This window comes from Carex rostrata, chromosome 12 (assembly GCF_964058835.1).
Source record: "Carex rostrata chromosome 12, lpCarRost1.2, whole genome shotgun sequence".
Taxonomy (NCBI): domain Eukaryota; kingdom Viridiplantae; phylum Streptophyta; class Magnoliopsida; order Poales; family Cyperaceae; genus Carex; species Carex rostrata.
In genome coordinates, this window is record NC_135929.1 from 8,397,749 (window position 1) to 8,423,434 (window position 25,686).

At 36.3% G+C, this 25,686-nt stretch overlaps 4 protein-coding genes across 4 annotated transcripts; 1 reads left to right on the plus strand and 3 right to left on the minus strand.

The window, feature by feature from the left end:
• Positions 1-686: 686 nt before the first annotated feature.
• Positions 687-4,208, minus strand: LOC144563712 (Transducin/WD40 repeat-like superfamily protein). Its single transcript, XM_078313204.1, has 5 exons — positions 3,456-4,208; positions 1,923-1,992; positions 1,432-1,651; positions 1,016-1,089; positions 687-929 (listed from the first exon to the last, which is right to left on the minus strand). Exons 1-5 carry the CDS (start codon positions 4,085-4,087, stop codon positions 855-857), a joined length of 1,071 nt encoding a protein of 356 aa, XP_078169330.1. The 5' UTR covers positions 4,088-4,208; the 3' UTR covers positions 687-854.
• A 3,077-nt stretch (positions 4,209-7,285) lies between these two features.
• LOC144563713 (uncharacterized) lies at positions 7,286-7,959 on the plus strand. Its single transcript, XM_078313205.1, has 2 exons — positions 7,286-7,656; positions 7,769-7,959. Exons 1-2 carry the CDS (start codon positions 7,317-7,319, stop codon positions 7,783-7,785), a joined length of 357 nt encoding a protein of 118 aa, XP_078169331.1. The 5' UTR covers positions 7,286-7,316; the 3' UTR covers positions 7,786-7,959.
• Positions 7,960-11,056: 3,097 nt separating this feature from the next.
• Positions 11,057-16,451, minus strand: CLC-E (chloride channel E). The gene is made up of 6 exons (XM_078313201.1): positions 16,047-16,451; positions 14,698-15,070; positions 13,643-13,864; positions 12,639-13,105; positions 11,563-12,335; positions 11,057-11,308 (listed from the first exon to the last, which is right to left on the minus strand). The coding sequence occupies exons 1-6, from the start codon at positions 16,368-16,370 to the stop codon at positions 11,257-11,259; spliced, it is 2,211 nt and encodes a 736-aa protein (XP_078169327.1). The 5' UTR covers positions 16,371-16,451; the 3' UTR covers positions 11,057-11,256.
• Positions 16,452-18,837: 2,386 nt separating this feature from the next.
• On the minus strand, positions 18,838-25,192 carry PHO2 (phosphate 2). Its single transcript, XM_078313200.1, has 9 exons — positions 25,005-25,192; positions 23,454-24,048; positions 21,860-23,276; positions 21,335-21,604; positions 21,023-21,247; positions 20,825-20,888; positions 20,561-20,700; positions 20,012-20,323; positions 18,838-19,556 (listed from the first exon to the last, which is right to left on the minus strand). Exons 3-9 carry the CDS (start codon positions 23,183-23,185, stop codon positions 19,302-19,304), a joined length of 2,592 nt encoding a protein of 863 aa, XP_078169326.1. The 5' UTR covers positions 23,186-23,276; positions 23,454-24,048; positions 25,005-25,192; the 3' UTR covers positions 18,838-19,301.
• Between the last annotated feature and the right edge of the window lie 494 nt (positions 25,193-25,686).

The following is a 25,686-nucleotide window of genomic DNA, read 5'->3' on the forward strand; positions in this document are numbered from 1 at the left end:
GGTTATTTGATAGTGTGTTTTGCTGCTGTGTCAGTACTACATAATTGATAAGCAAATACATTCTGACCTGGTTTTAGTTTATATCCTGATTTCTTATTGCCAGAAAATCTCAACATAAAACCTTCAATCTGGCTCTGAGTGACCTTCAATCAGGTCTAAAAAAACCCCAACCTTCTATATTGGTACCATGCAAGGAATTCACATCTTTTCCAATACCTGATAAGGGAATCTTTTACATTTACTTGATCTGGACCGTTCTTTTTTAACTTGGCACCAATCTCAAAAGCCCAGTAATACTGCCCCCTATAGTAACCCGAATTCCAAACCGGTTGAGATTTAATCTCAAACTGTAAAGTGAGGGTAATCCTCTGCAATACCCGAGAGGATACGAACTCCCATGTAAGTACCTATTTGCTTCTTTCACATTCTTATACATCTTATTGTTAACAAAGCTGTTTTGCGGTGTTCTTTTCTTGATTAATTTAAAGTTTTAAACATAACTTATTAGAGCAATATGCTGCCATGTTTCATAAAACTTTCTATCAGGGTTGTTTCAGTAGCTATATATCTACACTACGTAGGCAAACCGCAGCAACCACAGAAATAATTCCAAACATGGTTTCCTTTTATGCTACAGCTCTCATTTATACAGATTGCAGTGATACTGATAATGTGACTAAATCAAATTGGTTTAATTTCATTCCCTAATATTTGACCATTTTAGCTGAGTCAACTTCACAAATTCATGTCCTATAAAACAACATTGAAAAGCAACCACACTAGCACTTATCCTCTCTAATGAAATAAATTGGGCTACTCACTTCAAATGTATCAATTGGGATGTTTGAAAGTTTTCATGACATGTCAATGTCTTCTCTTCCCCTTGATAAAATGCCAACAGATTCCCACTCCAAGGCGACTATAACATCCTACAAGGGAGAAGCACAAACAAATGTTATATGCCATTTGATTGAAGAATATATATACCATTCTCATGTTATTTTTTTCTTCATACCGATGGGTTTTGAGGATCTATATCAAATGAATTGATGGCACACGGCTCTTCCAGCAATTGCACTGGGTTCTCATCTGTTGATGTAAAGAAAATAATTAAACGAACTAAAATAGAAAAAAAAAATCACGACAACTTTTAGTGCTGGATCTGGAAGGTTAAAAAGAGAAGGGTGCACTTTGCACACAAGCCACACGTCTCATAGAATGTAATTTGGAAAGATTTATTAGATGACAAAACAGCATTTTTAGACTATATATTTGATAAAAAAAAGGTATTTCATCCCAATACCAAATTGAACGTAATAAAGGTAATGTGGTGGTTTTGAAATGGAATATTTTATTTGGTCAACAACACTTCCAACACGATATAATGTCAATGTATACTAACAAAGAATAAAGATTAATAAAACTTTATACCTTGCTGGAGAACAGCTAGAAATCCATCTTCAGAGCACATCATTACAGGCAAAACTTTGGTAGAAGAGATTTGAGGTGTAAAAGCGTCATACTTCACCTCCCAAACCTCGCTCCCTGAGAGAGGTTGCGACTTTGCCTCAAGTCCAGTTCCTGCAAGTGTGATTGCCTGTTGCTGCCACCGCAGATCCCATGCATACACTGTCCCTGATGAGCCTCCCACCTTAAGAATATTTCATAAATAATCAAAAGAAATAAATAGATACCAAAAGAGTGTGAAATATGGCATCTGGTGTAAAAAAAAAAGAATCAACGAGCACCATCAAGCTATCTTCACTATGCTTCTTTTTGACAATTATACTGTGTATTTGGTTCAATTTAACCTTTTTGATGTAACAGTAATTACGTTTTTGTGGTACTAAGCATGTAAAAAAGATAAATCAGTGTGCACAAATGAATCACACCAAAAATTGTAAAAAGATAAATAATTATACCACACATGTATGCTTTCTTGACGGATGGATGTCTATGGAGTGTATCATACCAGTAACAATTCCACGACCCCTGTACCAAATTTGACTCTGAATCAATTATTTTTGTAAATTGAATATATACTACATTCAAAAGATAAACTAATGTTAAAATTAAGTTAACTATATATGCTTGGCAGTCAAGGGTGAAAACGGAGCAGATAGTGGTAAAACCATATCCATATCCCTTTTTTTTTTCATTTTCCGGATACGGATACAGGTCCGAATCAGATCGGATATTAATTAAAATAATATAAAAAAATATTAAAGTTCAAAATATTTATCTAATTATAATGGTGAATAACATAAATTTTTCATAATATATATTAAAATACAGGGGAAATTGGATCCATGCCACTCCAAAATGCTGAATTTAGAAAAATGCCACTTCAAATTTTGATTTTGTTAAATGCCACCCCAAATCTCATTTATTAAGAAAAATGTCACAAATACCATATTAATGTATAATTCTAAATTAACAATTTACATAATAACTGAAATTACTGAAATAACCTTGATCCATTCTCCTTAGAAATGCAATTTCAAAATTAACATATATGAACAGAATTCCAAATTAACGCCAACCCTAAACCCTCTGCTCGCCTCCTCTCCGTTCGCCTCCACCTTCGGCCCGCAAAATGGGGACTGAAATTACTCACAAAATGTGATAGATCTTGCCAAGAGGATATGTTGAGGCATGAGTGCAAGGGCACTGATTAGCAAGATCAAAGAGGCAACAGAACATACAGCGTCGTATAGAAATAGATCCTATGCTGATAAAGTTATTTATTACTGTATCAATCAGAAACATGACCTTTTGAGTAGCGAGTGCTGCCAAAAATGATACTACTACAAGCCTGAATAATTGCTTATCTTTATCTTTTGTTTGTTCTTCTTTGTCTTTCTTATCGAACTTCGGTACAAAATGAGTTGAACTAAAGCTTGAGAAAAAGCCGTAGGGTACATCTGGGAAGAGAGGAGACGGGTGAGAAATGAAAGTGGCTGCGACTGGGAAGAGAGGAGACGGGTGAGAAATGAAAGGATCGGACCCATGAAGGGTGTAGAAATGAAAGGGTGAGGGTATTTTTGGAATATACTAAAATACCACTCAAAATACAATATATTTTGTTTATTTTTTATTACAAATGTATAATAATTTATTAAGGGTGGCATTTTTCTTAATAAATGAGATTTGGAGTGGTATTTAGCAAAAGAAAAACTTTGGGGTGGCATTTTTCTAAATTCATCATTTTGGGGTGGCATAGATCCAATTTCCCCTAAAATATATGGTATATATCTACTATTTGGATACGGAAAATAGAAACGTAAAACCATATCACTATCCTTAACCAGGCGGATATTCGGATATCATATCCACATCTAAGTTTTCAAATACAGATAGAATACGGATCGGATATTATCCATACCGTTTTCACCCCTATTGGCAGTCTATAGTCTACCAAGACTTTTATAATTCATGCATTGAATTTCACTTACCAGATACCTTTGAACTGTGCAACAGGCCCTCCAGGCCTTCTCTTATCCCACCACTGGAGACCAGGCCCCACGCCTCCAGTAACAAACTCTACTGGAGATCCCCATTTCACAGCAGTATATGCTACCAACCCATCACTTTCGCAAACTCTAAAGTTCTCGACTTTATCTTCACCTAGACGAACCAAATTGACCCTGCCATCCTCTCCAGCCGTGGCACATTCTCCAGTCGAGCTCGTCTCAACGTCAATTGATTGGATCGGACCAGAATGGAATGACTCCTTGTCAGCAATGGAGATGATCTGTGATTCAATTCTTCCTTCATAGGAGTCGACGGAGAAGAAATGGAGGGAACCAGTTGAGGTGGAGGCCGCAACGAGAGTCGAATTATTGGTTTGGAAGGAGGTAAGGGAGGTGGCAGGGGAGGGGAGAGGGTGGGAAGAGATGGGATTGAGGCTAGGGTTAGGGTTCTGAGAGGAGAAAGAATGGATCTCTAAGGCGGAAGGAGAGAGAACGGACATGGCAGCCAGGCGGTGGAAGGGGGAAGCGGAGGGGAGCCAGCGGACGGAGCTAACGGGCTTGGGTTGTTCGTGGAGGTGGTAGATGAAGCGCCGGTGATCGCCTGAGTGCGCCATTTTTGAGTTCTTTTTTAGTATGGGATTGGGATTTGGGAGGAAGAGAGGGTTTTGGCGTGGTGGTGATGTAGAGTGCGAGTAGGGCAGTAGGGTTTTAGGGCCTTTTGTTTTGGTGCTCGCTCTAGAAAATGATCCTGTAAAATCGTTTGTTGTAGCCCAAAGACTGTTTAACCCTACTCACCCTTGCGGAGTTGCGGTCTTGCCACAAAAGGACGGAAGCGTATCTGTGCGGAGCTTTTGATCTGATACGTTCATTTAGAATTGAACGGATCAAATCAGATTTTGCAAATTTTGAGAATATATATATTTTTTTCAATTCGGATAAGATCTGGTCCGTCTGATCCGAAACGAACGGACCAGATTAAAATCTCTGCACAGCTCCACAGCAATTGGCTCCGCTTCATGCAGTCAGCAATAAAGAGTCTGTATACGCCGAAATTTTTTTTAATTATCACCCTAATAAATCAGAATTAAACAACTGATTTATATGAAATATTGGCAAGTGCCTAAGAAATTGATTGACAAGACAATTGGCTTACAGTCACTGAATCCTCAAAAGATCCCATGCATTTCTTGTTCAGAAAATTTTCTGTTCCTTGTAGCGAAACTAAACTGTCATAGGAGTGTCATGCAGTTTAATTTGTTTCGTGTTATATCTGACCTATAATAGAAAAATCAGAAACAACAGAGTAAAAAAAAAAATTTATTGAATAAATTAGTACTGTAAGATATCAAACAGTTCAATGGAGATGCCAAAATTTGTATAGTGAACATAAAAGTCAACAAAAAATCATGCATCGCTTAAGCTATCGTGCAGTTTTGTTTCATGTTACTCTTAGTTATGAACTTTAAAAATAGCTAGCTAGTTAATTAGATGTTATTGAGTTGGCATTATGTATGTTATTAAATAATTATCTCATTATAATTATTAAATGAGATATATATAGTAATTAAATGTGTTTTTTTGTAGTAGTAACATCATCGGTTAAATTGATGTACCTGCATGTGGCCAATATTTCAATTATTTAGTACAGTTGCCAATAAAAAATACACCGTCGGTTCAGTAAGGATATCAGCCAGTGTTGATCAATCCGACACCAATGAATCATGTACACAATAGATGGTAAAAATAATTCCCTCAGTGCCATCGTTCGTTTAGCCAAACCGATATTGAAGAGTTGCTCAGTAGTAACTATTCATGAAATTCAACCAATGGAAAAGGAGGGGGGCCATCAACGTCATTGGTTTTTATACCGAACAAACAGTAAAAAGTTTAAAGTAATCACAGCGCTACCACTCGTTACATACACTATCTGTGTGGAAGCACATCCGATGGTAAATGTGTTTTTTGTAGTAGTGTAATAAGAAAAATAAATCAAAGAGGAAATGTAAGGTACTTAATCATTGACTTTAATTAATTTCTTTTATACTTCATTTAATATTGGATTGAATCACCATCTGTTTATCTGTTTGTACTTTGATTATGTATTAGTAAAAAGCTTTTGATTTCATGTCTTTGCTCAGGTATTTTCTTTGATGAGTCTTTTGATTAATTCTTTTTTTCTTTTTTTTTTTGTTTATTTTATTGACCCTATAGGCGGAGAAGTTGCAAAAGCTTCTACAAGCTAAAAGCATTAAGCTACTTGGATTTGAATCTCTGTCTACCTCATTATGGTCTAGGGGTGGCAAAAGAACTCGTATGTTTTATTTTTTGAGTTTTTTTGTATTGTAAATATCGGTATGCACTTATCGAACGGATACCGTCAAGTGATTATTCGGAAAAATTCGTTACGGTTTGGTCACCACCAATAACTAATCAGACGATTAATCGGTCTAAACGGACGTTTTTTTACAACACTGTTTTGGTCTAGGGATGGCAAAAAAGCTCGTATGTTTTATTTTTTTTAGTTTTTCTTATTTTTATGAGGAAATTTGAGATCAATCGCAGAATTGTCCAACAATAATTTTTTTTTTATTTTCTTCGTTCATTTTGAGCTTTTCTATTTCTGATTATGATGTGCCTCACACCTTTGCACATTGAGAAATGGGAGGTAGTATAATTGGCTAGGAAAATGTCCTAGAGTTGTTATACCCAAAGATCGAGAGTTCGATTCCTCCTCACGAACTGTGGTAGCTACTACCAAGTTTTCAAAAAAAAAACTCTACTGCACGCTTGGCCCTTCAATCTCCCAATTAATTCTTCTCTATCCAAGTTAATTTTTCTCCTTTTCACACCAAATATCTATATAGAATGATTAGATTTCATATCTCTCAGTGCTCTTTTTTTTTAGAATTAATGCACGTCAATTGTTGGATCAATATATAGATTCATGCACTATCTTTATCATGTATATAACTCATATTTCCCTCCATATTTTATCTTTTAACAGCTAAATGTGTTGTAAAATTGTTCGCAGGCCATACAAAAATAATATTCTTGATAGTAGAAATTGATTGCAGGATTTAACGGTGGCTTCTGATTATACTGTTTTGTTAAGTCACTGCTGAATTCGTGATTTTCAAAGTGACTTAATAAAAAGTAAAAAAAATTCAAATGGTCGATCTCCAAGCACATTTTAATATAGAGATTAAATCAGACGGTTTGAATCGATTTTTTGGACTTTGAAAATTAGAAAACGATTTAGTTGCACAGTATCTCAGGAACATTTGATATTAATTAATCAACCTCTCTCTATATATAACCCACACATTTCATTAATTAGATGAAAGAATAAATAGGCATTTTATAAGATAATCCGAATTCCAGAGCCCAGAGGGCTTGGTTCAACAATTAATATATAGTTTTTAAAATAAGGATGTATATATATATATATATATCACAAGCGTTGGTTAATTAGATTTAATGGTTAAAAATAAGAACATGCATGCATAGCAGAATGCTGACATCACAAGTATGGCAGCAAGTGTGAACTCAAAGCACCGACAAATAACACGTAGAGCACGCCCATAAAACATGGCACCTCTTCGTTGGTTATTCATACAAACGCACCCAATTACCAAACAATCAATCATGCATTATCAGAAGCTAGTCACAACCGACAACCCCAAGTGTTGTATCCACTAAAACCTCCTGTACTAATCATCGTTTGATTGCATTAAGATTTGTCAGACTCAATTTTAGAAACCCTGGCTATATATATATATATACCCTCGTGGACACTGAGCAAAATCATTCAATAAACATTCAAGTATTTAGCACTTAGCAGAAATGGGTTTCATTCAAAAGCGCCTGTTACTTCCTGTGGTACTTGTTTTAGTTGCTATAATTGTGCTTGACAAGGTCAGTGGAGCCGGCGAATGCGGCAAGGATTCGCCTGATTCAATGGCTCTCCGAATGACTCCGTGTGCACCGGCTGCACAGGACGCAAAGGCGAAACCATCGCCTAAATGTTGCACTCAGGCTGAAACCTTCAGCAAAAACCCTAAATGCATGTGTGCGATGCTTCTTTCTAACACTGCGAAACAAGCCGGCATTAAGCCGGAGATCGCCATTACAATTCCAAAACGGTGCAACATTGCAAAACGCCCTATTGGATATAAATGTGGAGGTTTGTACAATTTTATATATTTTTTTTAGTTATGCTTGATGTTCATTAACTTGAGTTAGTTTAGTTTTTTCATATTTCATTTGTTAATATTTTTTTCCTTTATTAAATGCAGCATATACTCTGCCTTGAAAGGACCGTTTGGAAGAGAGATGTGTGTTGTTTAGAAGGAGCAGATACAATATTATATCACTTTTTTACTTTTGGCTTCTGGTACTAGATATGGAGTTTCTGTAATATATTGTAATTGAATAAATTGCTATATGAAGATATATATAATAAAGTTTGCATAGTGTGTTTGTACAATTGTTTGAATCTACAATTTGGAACAACATAATTACAAACTCTTAATTAAGTTTTAAAATTTGTTCAATGTTATAAGGCAAAAAAAAGTTTATATATCTAACATATTAAGTCTTTATACTTAGTATATCATGTCTTTATACCTAATAAATAATCAACTTAGCAAAGATACATGAAGAAACGAATAATAACCTGAAGTGGCGGCAGAGGCAGAGCCAATTTATTTTAGGGGGGCAGTTGCCTACTCCTGGAAATTGATTTTTTTTTTTACAGACTACAGTGATTCAATGTTCTACCAACCTCTGATTTACCTTTTACCTCCCTCTGTTTTAGCCCACAAAGTAGTCCATTACAAAAAACAACCAAATTCTTATTATTTTGCTATGGAAGCAGCAACAGCGTATTTGAAAAAAATCACAACGATTATGCTTGCTCGCTGATTTGCCTCTGTTGAATTGTTCTGCCCACCCCTAGCTCAGATCTTGGCTCCGCCACTGAGTGGTGGTGTGCGAAGAATGGCATGGGGGGTGGGAGGCAAGAGCGAATTCGCATCCTCTAAGATATCTCATATTTTGCGTGACTTTTTGGAAAATATCAACCGTTCAAATATGTTCTGCACGAATCTCAAAGCTCAAATAGTACTGGCCCCTGCGATATCTTCGAATAGTCACCGGACACGTCGGTCACACAAAATATGAGATCTCTCATAGGATACACACTCGGCAAGAGCGCTGCACAGCAAGCCTAGTTAGGCAAGAATAGAGGTTCAAGTGGAGAGGAATACTGACGCCAGTTGAGATGAGAGATCAGAAGAGGAAACTAGATAAAATGATGTAGATAACAGGAAAGAATAGTGTTGGTGTTGCACGACGAGATCAGGAAAGTTCAAAAAAGAGAACTGTGCATTATTGACAATTGCCATGCGGTTTGTAATAAGTGGATATCTTCTCTTCTCTGTTTGTTTATAGTATCGACGATACAACTAATATTGACAATTGCCATGCGGTTTTTTTACCGAAAATTTTATTAATATCCAAAAAAAAAAAATAATTTCCACTTTTGTGCATGATTTTAAAAATTGCCCAAATCGATCAAAATCTCACCGGTTTTCCAAATTGGGACCGGTGAGATTTTAACCGGTTTCAAGAAAAAAAACCGGTGAGATTCTCACCATTTTTTTTTTTTTACAAAACATAATTTATTTATTTATTTTTGTATTGAAATATTAGAAATGTTTAATATATTTCTTTGAAAATAGATGGAGTACAATATAATTTTATTTATTAGAAAGACTGTGACAAATAATCGCAGTTTTCTTATTTGTCGTAGTCTTTCTAATAAATCAAATTATATTGTATTCCATCTGTTTTCAAAAAAATATATTAAATATTTCTAATATTTCAATACAAAAAATAAATTAATTAAAAAAATTATGTTTAATTTAAAAAAAAAAAACCGTGTCAAAATCTCACTGGTCCCAATTCTTAAAAAAAAAAACTGTGTCAAAATCTCACTGGTCCCAATTCTTGAACCAGTGAGAAAATAACCGGAAAGAAGTTGGAAAACTGAATTTTGACCGGTTTGGACAATTTTCGAAATCCGGCACAAAAATGGGTAGAATCTGATTTTTTTTTTTTTTTTTTTTGGATATTAATAAATATTTCGGGGTTTTTTATGAAGTCAAAATATGTGTCTGATAGCCGTCAACAAATCGTCATACTATTCTAGATTCATTTATGAAATTTATTAAAATATACACTTAATACACACCTGACTATTACACCAATACACACTAAATTATAACGTCAATTTACACTTATTCAGTTTTCTTTTAAAATTTGACTAAAAATAATTAAAGGTTGCTTAGGAGGTGTGAGATTAGGGGTCTGTATAATATTTTTTTTACAAAATACTCTCAAATTAGAGTAGAAGTAAAATGTTCTTAAGTTGACCAAGTTTTTTTGTGAAATCTATTGTCTTACGATTGATGTGTTTACATGTGAAATTTTAAACTTTCAAACTAATTTAGTATACAATCAAGTGATTAAAATTAAAGGATTTATATATTAATTTTAATGCATTTATTTTTTGAACAGTTTTTTTACCATCTGAATCTATACAAAATTAGTTCAAAATTTTTAATATTCACATATAGACACCTCACTCGTAAGAGAGATAGATTTCAACGGTTCGAATTTATCGTTTGAAGCAAATTTTATAGACTTTTGAGCTGAATTCAAAGGAATCGGTGAACTTAAAAACACCCAAACACCTTAGTTAGTTCTACTCAAATTACACGGATCCGTATCCTCCCAAGTACCTGACTGAACCTGATTGAGACGGACAATCCATATTTACTCTCAGTCAGGGCCTGTTCGGCGTTTAAATGGGCTGGGGAATGGGTATGGTAATTGAACTGACTTTTACTGTGCTAGCTCATGGGGAAAAAAAAATTCAGTCTGAGTAAACTTTTTTTTTCCCACGCGCACAGTAGCGCACCGAACAGGCCCTCAACGACTACTCGGGATGGCGCAGGAGCAGTATTATCTGTGCTTTGAGATTCGTGCCAATTTAATATCTGCGCTGAGAGTAAATCTGGACCGTCCGTTCCAATAGGTTCAGTCAAGTACAAAGGAGGATACGGATTCAATTTACACTGGCTCTAGGTCCCTGCAAGAGACAGCTAAACGGGTCGACTCACTGATCCAAGAGTCAGTGTACCTCCTATTCAGGTTCTCATCTAGATAAGCAATTAGGCATTGAGCATATCCATCACAAATTCCCAAAATTTATAATAATTCTGGACTGTATTCATCCACAGTGAATTAATTTAGTAATTTCTAAATCACATACAATTTTTCAAAAGTAAAGTAATACTATAGCCGTATTATTAGTCTTGTAAAATTATTTTTACTACAAATTTGAGGTTCTTTAACAAACAGTAGTAATACTTGCATCAAATTCTATATCTAAAATGTTAGATTCTAAATTAAAAGTTTGTTTTTAGAATTATCAATAAGATACCACCTCTTTACAATTATTACCAATCTAATTCTATATATAAAGATTTGCACACCATAAATAAATATCATCACACTGATGCCTAATTCATATATCACATATCACAAATTTTGCACAAAAGATCTTTGGTTTGTCTAAATTTTAAATTCCCTACATCTTCAAAATCACAAAAAAAAAAAAAAAAAAATCTCTTTACTCCTTGATTAATAAAAAAGGGTCCTGTATAACATAACAAATTAACAATGGCCTTCACTCAAAAAGTTTCAATGCCTAAGTTTTTTACACCCTCCCAGTAGTAGATGAGCTTAGAAGTTCTTTCGCCATGGAAGCCCTATATAAAAATAATATCACCAAAAGAAAAAAAAAAAATCAGATGCCAAGTTGCATCAGTCAGACCTACATGTCTGTCCTGAAAACTATATAAACAATTTTTCCTTTCATATTTATTTAAAATCTGATGAATGTTATATGGGGCTTTCACATTTTTTAATTGTGTAAACTCGTTATATCTAAGTAATTGTTTTGTTTACTTGATATATTATTTCCTTAGCCTGTTGTTACTGCGATAAGCTCATATAACATTACCTGAAAGCAATGCTGATACATTCACGGTCAATGATACCAACCAGAGAAAGTTTTTCGTCTGATGATACAACAGGAAGGTGATCAGCATGATGCAAATTCATTATACTTTGTGCCTCCACAAGCTTCATGTTAGGAGTCACATATGGCCGTGCTCTACACCAGCTTCCATTGCGGCTTTTGCATATGTCATGCACCAACAGTTCTCTCATATCTGTACTTTGTCTAATATAACTCTTAGTAGTTGCGATGAATTCCATAATGTTATCTAGTGTTAACAAACCGAGCAAGGCACCGTCTTTGTCGGTAATTACCACAAATGGCTGCTTCTCTTTAATCATCACACTCAACACTTGCACAACTGGAGTCTCCATTGACACAACTGATTCATACCTCCTCCTCATGGCTTCTGAAACACTAACACTTTGAGCCACATCACTAAACTCAGATTCTTCATCGTACACGCACAGAGAGCTCTCAAGCATGCACAGCTCAGAGGAATCGCCATCATCTAATTTTCTTTCTATTATTTGAGCTCTACTAAAAGATCCAGTAGATTTGGATTGTTTTGTGCTGCCATTACCAGGTGTGGGGGTATTTTTGGCAGTAGTGACATTATTTGTAGATCTCTTTTGGCGAGAGGAGATCCAAGAGGAAATACCAACAGCTGCAAGAAGAGGCAAGACGATGCGGTAGTCCTGTGTTAACTCAAAGAGGAGTAGAACCGATGTCAGAGGCACTTGGCACACCCCAGCAAGTGTTGCAGCCATCCCCACCTGCACCAACATAAACACCAAGAATTTCAAAAGAAATTTTCCTAAAATTTCATTTTTGCATCAAATTAGGCTTTAGACTTTCTCACAAGAGACAAATTGGTCCCTGAATTTTCACTAGAACCAAATGGTGTTTTGAACTTTCAAAACGAAACTAAGTGGTCCTAGATATATAGACAAACTTAATAAGAGTTTACAAGGTAACCGAGGAAAATAGATAAAATAAAATGTTTGTTTTTCTAAAGACATAACAAAAAAAAAATTTGCAGGATCATGTATGTTCATGTAAGAAAGAATGGCACTGACCAGACCGTATGCTTGAGGTGCTGCAACTTCCAACAAAGGGAGATGAAACATTGCACCGGGACCACTGAACAAGATACAGAGAAACCTACCATACGCCATTCCAGTAGCTGCACCAATAAACAGGGACGGGGCGTAATACCCCCCCACCAGCCCCGAGGCACGGCATAGGGATGTAGCTACTATCTTTATGCCTACTAATTGAAACAGCACAGGTGCTGAGAGAGGTGCTGTGAACGGTCTTGACTCCAGCAAGACGTCAACATTTTCAAAACCCCAGTAGAGCACCTCAGGGTATTTTAATGCCATTATCCCAACACAAAGTCCTCCCATTGCAGGAAACACAGACTCTGACAGCCCTGTTTTTTGGTGCAGTCTCTCGGTTGCCTCCACAAAGAATGACGTGCAGGATGTTAATGTGACCGATACCAGCCCACACAGGATTCCCAGCAAAAGGTACAGAGGAAGCTCTGCAATAAATTTGTTGATTTTATTGATTATTATATTTTTTGGCATGTTGATAGATACACAACATTATACATTCATATATTGAATATGACAATGCCTCACATCTTCATCTGTTTTCAAAGTCCTAACAGTCGATTCGGACCGTTCAACATGATCTCCATATTACAATGTGCTTGGTGACCAAATTTTATAATTTTTGGAAACTTTTTACTATTTTTTTTAGATAGGTACAAAATCACTATTTTTAGAAAATTCTGAAACATCCAAAAACAGTGATTTTTTACCTATCTAAAACAAGAGTAAAAAAACTTTAAAAAATTATAAAATTTGGTCTTCAAGCACATTTTAATATGGAGATCATGTTGAGCAGTTCAAATCGACTGTTTAGACTTTGAAAACGGAGATAAGAATGTGAGGCATGATTGGGCCACGAAAACCATTCATCAATTTAACCCTACTCATTGAATATATTTTTTTATAAAAAAATGGTACTTTACACAAGAGAAAAAAAAATGCTGGGAACTAGTGTACCGCATTACCAGTAGGAGAGCGCAAGTCATATTCCGGCACGACAAAAGCAGGAGCAGAGCCGAGGCCGATTTCAGAGACAACAGAGGCTATAACCGAGCTTAGAATCACCATTGGAGTAGAGTTGGGGAGGGAAGAGGAAGAGGAAGAGGAAGAGGAAGAGTTGGCAGCAGAGGATGGCCACAAAACCGATTCAACTGCGAAGAAGCACCCCGCAACAGCCGCGTTGAAACCTATAATTTCACAAACTAATTTTCACCTCACCTGGCAATTTTACGTTGAGTTATTGCTCAATCAGAAAATTAAATATACAATGCACAGATTTGAGTTTGTGTTGTTTTGAATCATATGCAATTACAGGTATTATAAGACTGAATTAAGTATTTTGAAAGTGCTATATTTTTTCCGAATTTCAAGAATCCTTTGGTTAAATTCTCCTTTATATCCCCCGCATCCTCTGCATTTTCTATGGTAAAATTCTTGGTTTCAGTCGCTTAGGTTGCACAGGATTTGTGAATATTCTATTACTTTGGCTAACAACAAAAGTGAAAGAAAAGAAGAGATGGGCACAGTAAATCAGCCTATGTCAAGAAAAAGTAATAAACCTTTTGCTTTATTTGGGTAACGAGTTGTTTTGAGAAAATTTCAATTACAATAACATCATAATTCAACATTAAGAGGCTGTGCTCTGACATATTTGGCTTGAGAGCATTGTATGACAGAAAGCAAAAATTTATGATTTTGATGCACAGCCTTCACCGGGAACCTTCAATATAAATTTTTAATTGTTAAATCTGTGTGTTAGTTAACAGCATAATGTTTTCAGGTTCTAAAGCATGTTTTTCGGAGATCTTAAAAGAAAGTAGCTAGATTTACCTAACGAAGGGAACTAAAAAATATGCATGCAAATTGCTAGCAGCTTTCTATTTCTTAGATTTGTTTCGTGTCAATTTAGTTATGTTCAATAACATGGAGTTTAACTTAATTTAGTCTTATATTAGAGAGAACAATTTCTAAAATTGTCTTCAACTCTATTTTTTTCCTTATTAACACTATCAATTAGTACCTGAAGAAATGCCAGCTGCAGATCCAGCAGCAATGAGAGAGACTCTCTTGCCGCCGCTCCATCCAAGGAGACTGCCAAATCCTTTAGCAACATTCGAGCCGATCTCAACACTAGGTCCTTCCGGCCCAAGGGAATTGCCAGTACCAAGCGTGATCGAAGCTGCTGTTGCCTTCAGAACAGCACCTGGTACAGAATCTTCCTTGGATTCTTTCTTAAGAGAACTCCTCAGGCTGTTTAGGATGCCGACAATTATGCCCCCGCACACTGGCACGAAAACAACCCTCTGCCAGATGTTTTGGATTGGTTCCTCTCTCAACCAGGTGGCCCCACGCAGGGGTATCCCATCCCAAAATAGGTCTCTTATCTCATGGACCTATAGAACCTAGTATAACTGATCTGGTCAGAAGAACATACTAACAATTACCAGTAACCTCGTATTTTTTTTTAAGCCATGTTTGGTTGCTACTTAAATTTAAGGAGGATGAAGTTGTTCAATCCATCTTATTCCTTTAGTTTTACACATCGTTTGGCAGCTTAAAAGAAGTTGAAAAAATGAATCTATGTCTATAAGTGTGGAATAAGTTAATCCGATTGGAGAGATGATATAATTTTATTCTGCCATAATTCCATCTTATTCATCATATTTTACATCTTGTTTGGTAGCACCTTGGTTGGTAGCTTAAGTGTGGACTACTACACCTCTTACTCTACAATCAAACATGGAAGTGCATGTTTGGTTGTGGAGTAATGTTAAGAAGAATTAACTTGCTTACTTCAAGTTAAGGTGGATTAACTTAATCATGTTTGGTGTCGTTTGGTGGAGTAACTGTGAAAAATGAAAAGAGAAAATTGAAAAATGAGTGTTACTGTGAATAAATCCATAGAGAGGGGAGTAACTTACTTAGAGTCTGCAGACGGAGTAACTCAGATGTTACTCCATCTTACTCCTTCAAATTTACTCCTCCTTTGACAGCTTAACGGCTTAAAAGGTGGAGTAAACCCTTACTCCATGCTTAAGGACCCAAACAAGGAGTAAAATAGAAGGAGTAAGATGGAGTAAGAGGTGAGTTAATCCGGAATAAGTTACTCCACCTCTTCAGGTGGACCTCTCTAGGTGGATTAACTTACTCTACACTTACTCCACCTATAGAGCCTACTATCATAGACTTGGATTCATTTCCCAACATCTTAATCTTTCATATGAATTAATTTAATCTATGATAAAATACCAAACAAGGCGTAAAATATGAGGAATAAGGTGGAGTAAGTAAGTTAATCCTCATTAACTTTACTCCACAACCAAACATGACCAATAGGTGTAAAATTAAGATAAGGAGGGAGAAACTGACAGCGTAATTGAAGAGAACAACGCCGAGGCCAGTGAAGAGGCCAACAGCACAGGCAATGAGAGTAACATAATCACCTCTTCCTCTTCCTCTCCCACTCCTTTCATCCTCCTCCTCTTCTCCCTCTCCCTCTCTCAACTGCGAGGCTGTGGCTGCCAATTGAAACTGCCTACGGCGACGACGATGGTTATACTTATACCAGTAGTTGAAAGAGCTTGAGCTTGTTGTGACCTGAACCTCGTCGCGGGAGGTTCGATTGACGAACCGCGTGCGGTTGCGAGTTCGGATAGAGAGAGAGCAGCAGGAAGGGAGAAGCAGTAGTGCCATTAATTTTACATTAGTCAGTTAATTAGGTAATTAGAAGCCTCTCTCTCTCTCTTGCTCCCCCATGCATCTCTAATATAATAATGAATTCGTATCCTCTGAGATATCTTAAACTTTGCGTGACTTTATGGAAAATCTCAAGCGTTTAAAAACGTTCTGCACGAATCTCAAAGCACACATAATACTGACCCCTACATCACCCCGAATAGGCGCTGGACACGTCGGTCACGCAAAAGTTGAGATATCACAGAGGATACGCACTCATATAAGAATTAAGAGGAGTCCAGCAGTCCCGAATTCTCATCGAGATATCTCATATTTTGCGTGACTAATTGGATAATCTGAACCGTTCAAATACTTTGTGCACGAATCTCAAAGCTCAAATAATACTGGCCCCTACGGTATTCCCGAATAGGCACCGGACACGTCGGTCACGCAAAATATGAGATATCTCAGAGGATACGGACTCAGTCCAGTCCGTTGGTCCAGCTCAAATCCGCTGCTATCCAAATGTGATAACAGGAACCTGTTATTCAAAATCTATCCGTTGATCTTTATTGAGATTCGCGTATGAAAAAATCTAACGGTTAGATTTGAAATAACAGGGACCTGTTATCTCATTTGAATAACAGCAGATTCGGATCGCCGTTGGTCTATCCATTTTATTTCTTTTGTTTATTTTACCCGGTGGCACTTTTTGGGTTACCTCCTACGTGGATATTTCCACATCACAGACTGCATTGATTAATGATTATCGTATTATTTGACAATAGATAAAATAATTATTAAATTTTAAATATAAAATTATTTATATATATATATATATATATATATTTTTACAGTATAAGATAGGCCTGCACAAAAAGCTCCTACCTCGTGATTTGATTGAGTTCAATTCGAAAAAAGTTCAAGTCGAAATGAATCAAATTAGCTCGGTTCTGAAACAAATCAAACCTAGTTTAGATCAAAATTAGTTCGAATCAAACTCGGACTGAGTTGGACTCGGTTCGAAACTCTTCTTTTTAGTTCTAAACTCTACTTCAATTTCGAACCAGTTGGATTTGAAACTGGTTCAAATCGCACCGATTCAAACTCGAACTCTTCTTTTCAATTTGAAATCCTACTTCAATTTCAAACCAGTTCGGTTCAAAATTAGTTTGAACCCAAACTCAAACTAGATTAAGTTCGATTCATTTGCAGCCCTACTGTAAGTAGAATGTTAATCAAATTTAATATAATTCGAAAATTATTTGTAATTAATAAAAGTATAAAACTATAATGTTAATTTTTCAAATCATTAATTGATTGTCAGATTGAATTAAATCGATACATAATTTATCTAAAATATATGAAACTTATTATATAAATTATTTATATATCCAACAAAATATCTATAAAATTCTTTCGTTATAAAAATTGTTTTGATTTGACTTAAAAGAATAATTATCAAATTATTAGATAGTTCCAACGAAATTCATCCCTTAAAAATATTAAGCGTGTGAGTTTCAAGCTGAATCGGCCAATTAAAATTAAGATCAAACTCAATAATTTGTGCTAACGGACCGAATTTAAACTAAAAAATTTAGGTATTCATAGCATTTTTTTGTGAATTATTAAAAACAATGGTGATGGCATGAGAAGCCTAACATCAAGGCCTGCCAGACAAATGGCCCATTGAATTCCTTCTTTTTTTTGAACTGGGCCTAATATTTTTTTGGGCCTGTTGGAGCATCAGGGATGGGCCGTGTTCCAAAATAATGCTCTATGTAAACATTTTCTGAAATTTCACAATATTTTACCACTGGATCTTAGATTGAGATTATCAAATTATAAAAAATTTACAACAATCCGTGTACAAACTAATGGTGGCGAATAACTTCCTATTCTGCATGTCTATCAATCTGTAATTTCTAGGGTGAAAACGGTATGGATAATATCCAATTCGTATTCTATTCATATTTGAAAACTTAGATGTAGATATCCGGTATCTGAATATCCGTCAATATGGATGAGGATACTGATATGGTTTTATATTTCAATTATCTTTATTTGAATAGTAAATATATATCATATATTTTAAAATATATTATGAAAAATTTATATTATTCACCATTATAATTAGATAAATATTATGAAATGTAATATTTTTTTAATCTTTTTTATATTATTTTAATAAATATCCGATGTGATGTATCCGTCTGATATGTATGATATCCACTCCGTATCCATATTCAGAAAATGAGAAAAGGAATGTGGATATGATTTTACCACTATCCGCTCCCTTTTCACCCCTAGTAATTTCCCATGTTCCCAATTTGTAACATTTTTTTCCCATATCTATTATTTCAAACATAAAATACAATCTTCAAGATTGACCATATTATTTTTTCTCAAGTGAATGACAAGCTGGTGTGTAATTCATTACTCAAAAGAGTTTACAATCAACAGCACCAGTATTAAAATTTGGTAAATCAACTTGATACTGTCAGAGAGAACAGCAACTATCAAACCAAATCATTCTTTCAAACTATATATAAATACAACAAAAGCCTTATAATACATGCTAGCGCATTTTTTTCACACCACAAGTTTTTCCACAGAATATATACAGTGATTTATTCAGACAACAGAAAAACAATATAATGCAATACCAGTTTACGCATTCACACAATCACTGCTGCATAGCACATTATTACACAACATATTTACTCTAGGCTCGTCTCTGGTTCGATTGAAACTGGGTAGGCTCCTTCCCATCTAATCCGCCCGACCCCAATTTGATGGCCCAGATCGCACCAAGTATCGGATGGATGTAGATTTGATGGGATGTTCCCTCCAATTTTATACAAACAAGAGAGGCAGAGGATATACTCAATCACTGGATATAATTACATTATAATTACACACAACCAAGCATAGTTTAGACGGATCATCTCAACCCAAAACTGGTGCTAATGGGTTGGATTGGTTGCAATCTATACCCATCTCAGTGAAGGTTGAAACAAGCTTGGGTAAAAGCTTTGCGAGCATCAACTTGAAACCCGTTGAGCAACTTTTGTGATGACCCCCTGAAAGTTCTCCATTGCCACACATAGAACCGACTTGTGCACCATCTAAATAAGCCTTGCATGCATTGATGATTTGTGGGGCATGACAAGTAAAATGTTCTCTAACAAAATCTTCAAAATGCTGCATTTGACCAAAAATATGAAAAAAGAGGTTCAAATGTGAGCTTTAATAAGAAAAAGGGCTGACAACTATTTGTTTCTAAACATAACATAAAAAAAATATATTAACTGCAACTCTGTGGTAACAGTAAACATAACAGTGAAATATTCTCTAACTGCAACTATTGTTTCTAAACATAACATTCAAAAAAAGGTTCAAATTTGGATAACTGGCTTATTGCAACTAACTTTCAGTTAAAACTGGCAAACTGCAACAAATCTTCTTCTTTCTTTTTTTTTGAGGAAAGGTTGGAGGTTCACAAATCCGGGTTTCGAACCTACAACCTCTTACATACATGACATTGCCTTTGCCACTGAACCAAAGGCTAGTTCTCTAATCTTGGGTGTGCTATTTGCAACTATTATAAAGCATTGTGTATGATTTCGTAAAAGCCTAAAAAGATGGAAGGAAATTACCTTAGGTGGTTTCTGTATGACGTATGTCATGGACTTGCATGATAGTAGAAATGCATTTTCATTGTAAGTTATAGAATTCTTTTCGCCATCTGCTCTGCCGATCTGCTTGTCGTACCCTGCCTCATTGAAATACGGCTTGTCATTCAAAACAAGGGCTTGAAGGGATAACAGCACCTGAAGTACAGTTGAGCTCTTTGGGTCCCACACTTCGGTGCCAGACCCAGTCCATGTATTGAGGAGACTGAGGCAGACCTTTCCCGATTCATACAGGTTCGGATTCAGCCGTAGACCACCTGAGTGGTAGTGCACCAACTGCACAACAAAATATTCTGGTATTAGAGATATGACATTGTATGTCATGTATCATACCTGACAGCTTCAATTGATTATTCCAATTTCCTTTTTATGGTTTATACTTGGTTGACTTGGAGTGTCACATAAACAGTTGAGTAGTTGAGTAGAACCTTATTCTTTGAGAAATCTTACTCTGTCATTTTCTTAATTTTTCTTGATCTTAATAAAAATAAAGGTTGAAGAAAATAAAATTACCGGCGGCTCATGGGGATAATCAACAGGAAAGAAAATATCGAAGAAAAATAAGCTGTCATGGTAAGGCGTTCCTGCGGCACCAATTATGCATGCCCTGAGCAGATCCATTCTTTCTTCGTACGCTCTCACATAAATACTCTCTGTATTAGTTGACAACAAATTACAGTTACTAAGCTAATTGATGTACATAAAAGCAATAGAAATGCCGAAATTACTGCTAACACTAAAAAGAGAGGCACAAGAGTTGTTGGAAACCTAACATACCAGGTAGGTTATTTTCTAAGATGGTCCATTCTTGTTGAATCGTCCTCAGCCAACCTTTCTTCACCTAAAGATAAAAGGAAAAACACAACAGAACTTAGTTTCACCAACCAAAGTATTGCTCAATTTTTTGTATTTTATATCTTACGATTATCAGACTAGATATACTTAAATTAACACACAAACAACTGGCAAAATTACCTGAGCTGCTCCCATGTGATTGATAAAATGATGGTCAGAGCACTCATCAATGACATCAAACTGCTTGGTCTCTCTCGGCTTATCACCATTAAATGGCAGGTTAGCATTCTCACTAGGTTTAGGTGGTTCATTCTGCAACTTCAAGGGTTCGTGCTTAGCAATCTCATCTGCATCCGATTGCCGCTCAATTGACCCCACAACCAGGTGATTAGTTTCTTCTTTCACCTGAATGGAATGCATCATTGGTCACATGTCAAATCACAGAAAAGCATTCATTACTGATAAAAGAGAAGAAAGGAAAAAAGATAGTACCGAGCCAGAAGAGTTTGAGTGGGTACGACCAAATATGCCAGAAAGGAAATCAAAGGCGGCCTTTGGAAAAAGCCGTGCTGTGGCGTTTCTCAAGGACTCAACACGGTCATAACTGGTATCATCCCGTGCCATTGGCTCATGTGACCCTTTTTTCTCTCGTTCATCAGTGAAGATAGTGGAGTCTGTGGCACTTGGAACTGCCTCACTTACTGGTGGGGGCATAACAATGTCAAGTAGCCTTTCTAGACCACATATTTCGAAAGGATCAACCTAAAATGTTTGAGAATTTAAATAAATCAATTAGTAAATATATAATTTATCCATCAGACCGTAACATCCATAGTATCATGCCAGTATTTCACCAGACATTAGTGGTTATGAATAAACAGCCATGCACCAAGCCACCAACTAAACCATGAATAAACAATTAAAAATGGAAAGAAGTTCTAATCTAATCCTTTCTCTCTCTCTCTTTGATGGCAAACCAAGCTAATTACAACTGCAGAATGAGAAAGTGTGATATACCTTAGATAAAAGCCCATTGGCCCATTTCACTTGGACACCACCTTCTTTGTACCCTACAAAAATCCCAAAGCACGACAAGTAATCAAACCCGCTCTTTGCTTCGTCCACTTTTTCCGAACTTGGAACCAATCTCACCACCACCTCGCCAACACAAAATGAGAAATCGGGGTGCTCCACCAACTCATATGCACTCACGGTCTCCTCCTTTGCATCCCCGATGAATCCACCCTGATTTCTACCCCACTTGACTGTCACTGTCCTTTCTGGCGCGTCGACCTTTTGCACAACTCCGACACGCTGACATTTTGCTACACATGCCTCCTCTGATGTGATGGCCTTTTCAAGAACAAATTGGTCAGGCCAAAAGTCGTGGTCACCCAAATTGCTAACAGGAGCGAGGGTTCTCGGGTCTAGCCCAACTGAAACTGACCCATTTTGCCACAGAACATCAACCATGGTTTTTGTTTTTGAAACCGTGAAGATGCCTCTGCTTCCTTGGCCATAATTTTTTGCCATTGTAACACAGCTCTTTGGGTCACCAGCCAAAGCAACATCGAGAAGAGTGCACCAATCACCAAGCTGCCAATTTGCATACTGGAAGCAGGACAACAAGGTAAGGTTATTCGGCTCTTGGAAGGAGGGCGGGATAGGGTCTGTTTTGCAACTTCCCCAAACACGGGACAGCGAGGAGATCCAATAGACCTGCACGATACCAGCCTCGGCAGAACAAACAGTACCCTCATCAGAGTTCTTCAAACCCCAATCACCACACAGCCATTTTGCGGTCTTTGAGACGGTACGGGCGGTCTTCATCCTGACACGTTGCCCCGGATAGTAAAACTGTACCATTTCTTCGTACCAGCCAGGCATGACAGGTTCCAGCATCTCTGAGTCCCTCACCAGTACTTCGCACTTTGTGCCATCATTGAACACGATTTTGACCAAGTCAATGACCTGATTGACTCGCCCAATCCAGGAGCCCATGATGACATAGTCACCAGCCATGAAAGACCTAACCCTCGCAAGCTTCTTTGAGTTGACACCTCTTGTGATCTCCCCAGATTGGGTTTCTAAGTCCACAACCATGTCTAGGTCAACCACGCGGCCGAGTTGACCTGATGGGTCAGAGATGTGAGAAATGATGTCACCATGTGAAAACCCTCTTTCAAAGGAGAGAAAATCATCAATCTTAAGAATGCTTTCATCGAGGCTTGATAGTATGTTTTGTGCGTGGCTGCCGAAAAAAATCTCTCTCTCTCCAAGCTCTTCACTATCACTTGACTCAGTGTACTCATCGGTGTCAGAATCAATCATGAACAGATCCATTTTGCTGTTCTTTTTTCTTCTCTTTGTTTTTAATTCTTTTTGTAGTTGTATGGTATTGCCCTCCAACAATGTTATAAGATACAAATATTTCCTGGAAAGCAAATATAAAAATGATGAGGAACATGAAATAATTTATACTTCAGGGAGTGATATAAGGTAATGTTTGGTTGAAATTTAAGTTTTGAATAAAATCACATATCATACCACTATTCCTCAACCAAACACAGCATGAGAATAATAATTATAAACTAGAGAGGAAAGTACTGACCTTTTTTTCTTCTGCTTTCTTTGCTCGACAGTTCCAATTGAGGTCCAACACAGAACAAAGTCAAAGAGGAAGATGATAATAAACCAGAATAATTTCAGATAAAACAATGGATAAGATAGAAGTGTGTAGAAATACACACTATTGCCAAAGGAGATTTGCCCAAAAGAGGTAGCACACAACAATTAGAAAGTTACCTACTGCCAAAGGAGATTTGCCCAGAGAGCAAAATTAATAAAAAACGCTAATGCCAAAGGAGATTTCCCAGAGAAAACAGATGAGATATTTCTAATTCTTGCTTGTCGATGATGGATACCTTATGATATGTAGTGGTAAAAGGGATAGTAAATGCCAAAGGAGATTTGCCCCAAATTGGGAGAGGTTTTGCCAAAGGAGATTTGCCCAGAAAAGAGAAAGAGAGACACAATTTGCTGGTTTGTGAAAGTCACTTCAGGTGCTGAGTTGGGATAGTGAATGATTCGACCGAGCACAATTGTACTTTCAGATGGTTCCCTATTTCTCTCTTTCTTTCTTTTCAAAGATGTAGCCTTCACAAGTAAGAAATTTGAGATAATTTTGCCTTCTCAAACCACAAATCCTGAAAAACAAAAGCATACAAAAGAAATAAGAATTAGAAGCGCTTAGATGAGATTTAAACTGAGTAATATGTTAAATTACAATTAGTGACATGCTGAGTGAAATCTTTTTCTTCATGTTCAGAAATAAAAAAAAGGGTCTTTTTCTAATAACCCTGGAAACTGAAAATAATGCACAAAACATCTTAAACTGATAAATATAACACCAAACTAAGCAGAAACATATGAACTGAGCAGACACATATGATCTCAGTTAATCAGACAACTAACTACATGATGGTCACACAAAAGGGGAAAAAAAAATTCAGCAATGAAAACCGTTGAGCTTATATCACAAACCAAGCTGAAGTAACTAAATTTTAAACACATGATTTAATTAACACAAATGACAAAATTCAACCCAATTTTCAAAACACGGGAACGAATTTGTTGCTTTTTTTTCTTCTTTTTGAGAGAAGTTGTAATTTCGGATATTCCTACTTGAAGACATTTAGAAATAAATCAAATAATGCACAAACATCTAAAACTGATAAATATAACACCAAACTGAACAGAAACATGTGAACTGGTAAATATATATATTTTAAAAAAATATCATAATATAAAATCTGTTAAATCACTGTTACATATTAGGACACATGATCTGAGCTAATCATCAGACAACTACACGGTGGTCACACAAAAGGGAAAAAAAAAAAAGTTCAGCAATGAAAACCATTGAGCTTTTATCAGAAACCAAGCTGAAGTAACTAAATTTTTAACACATGATTTAATTAACACAAATGGCAAAATTCAACCCAATTTTCAAAACAGGGAAACGAATTTGTTGCTTTTTCTTCCTGAGAGAAGTTGTAGTTCGACATTTTTGACAACAAACACAGAAACTAACGAACGCGGATCAGGGTTTACAAGCGAAACAAAAAATTCCCGCGAAAAAAAAAAGTATGAGAGATCACACCTTTCCCGCGCTATCATCTTAAGCAGCTTAACCTACTGAATCGAATCCCGAGTTCTTCATGCTGTAAAGAAGTATTGGTTCAACCATTGGTAGAGTTCTGTTCTTCTTCCTCCTCTTCTAAGAAACTTACCTCGCCTCTCTCTCTTTCTCTCTCCCCGGGTCTCTCTCTGTCTTTCGCTTCTCTTTACTGTGTGTGGAGCCGTGGAGCCGTGGAGGTGGGGATATAGTGGAGGCAAATGGAGCCCATCCGGCACCCACCTAAAACATGGTTTTAGGGGGTCTTCAATATTATTTAATTCGCACGAATCTTAAAGCTGATCGGACGGTCTAGATATATTAACTCAAAAGAAGAGTCCGCATATATCAGTTTTCTTCATTCCGTATTTATCCCAAATATATAATTCCTCAATCTCATACTTTATATCTGTAAATAAATATTTTTTTAAGGAGAGTTAAAATGCACTATGATTTTTTGTTCTAATATACTCTATATTTTTTTTTCTATTTCTAAAGTCCAAACCGAGATAATTCTTAGAGACCAAATTTTATATTTTTTGGAATTTTTTATTATTTTTAACTTTTTGTATATAGATGCAATATCATTTTTTTAGATGGTCTAGAAGCTCCTTAAAACAGTGATTTTGTAACTATCTAAAAAATATAAAATTTGGTCTCCAAGCAT

What these genes read in the sequence shown, in the direction of transcription:
- LOC144563712 (XM_078313204.1), bottom strand. Translation starts at nt 4,087, where the DNA reads ATGGCGCACTCAGGCGATCACCGGCGCTTCATCTACCACCTCCACGAA. An exon ending in GCACAGTTCAAAGGTATCTG is followed by an intron (nt 1,993 to 3,455) that starts GTAAGTGAAATT and finishes AATTTGGTACAG; the next exon opens with GGGTCGTGGAATTGTTACTG. An exon ending in TAGATCCTCAAAACCCATCG is followed by an intron (nt 930 to 1,015) that starts GTATGAAGAAAA and finishes TCTCCCTTGTAG; the next exon opens with GATGTTATAGTCGCCTTGGA.
- LOC144563713 (XM_078313205.1), top strand. Translation starts at nt 7,317, where the DNA reads ATGGGTTTCATTCAAAAGCGCCTGTTACTTCCTGTGGTACTTGTTTTA.
- CLC-E (XM_078313201.1), bottom strand. Translation starts at nt 16,370, where the DNA reads ATGGCACTACTGCTTCTCCCTTCCTGCTGCTCTCTCTCTATCCGAACT. An exon ending in TTGTTCTCTTCAATTACGCT is followed by an intron (nt 15,071 to 16,046) that starts GTCAGTTTCTCC and finishes TAGGTTCTATAG; the next exon opens with GTCCATGAGATAAGAGACCT. An exon ending in TGTATCAGCATTGCTTTCAG is followed by an intron (nt 11,309 to 11,562) that starts GTAATGTTATAT and finishes ATTTTTATATAG; the next exon opens with GGCTTCCATGGCGAAAGAAC.
- PHO2 (XM_078313200.1), bottom strand. Translation starts at nt 23,185, where the DNA reads ATGGATCTGTTCATGATTGATTCTGACACCGATGAGTACACTGAGTCA. An exon ending in CCAATGGGCTTTTATCTAAG is followed by an intron (nt 21,605 to 21,859) that starts GTATATCACACT and finishes CAAACATTTTAG; the next exon opens with GTTGATCCTTTCGAAATATG. An exon ending in ACTCAAACTCTTCTGGCTCG is followed by an intron (nt 21,248 to 21,334) that starts GTACTATCTTTT and finishes CATTCCATTCAG; the next exon opens with GTGAAAGAAGAAACTAATCA.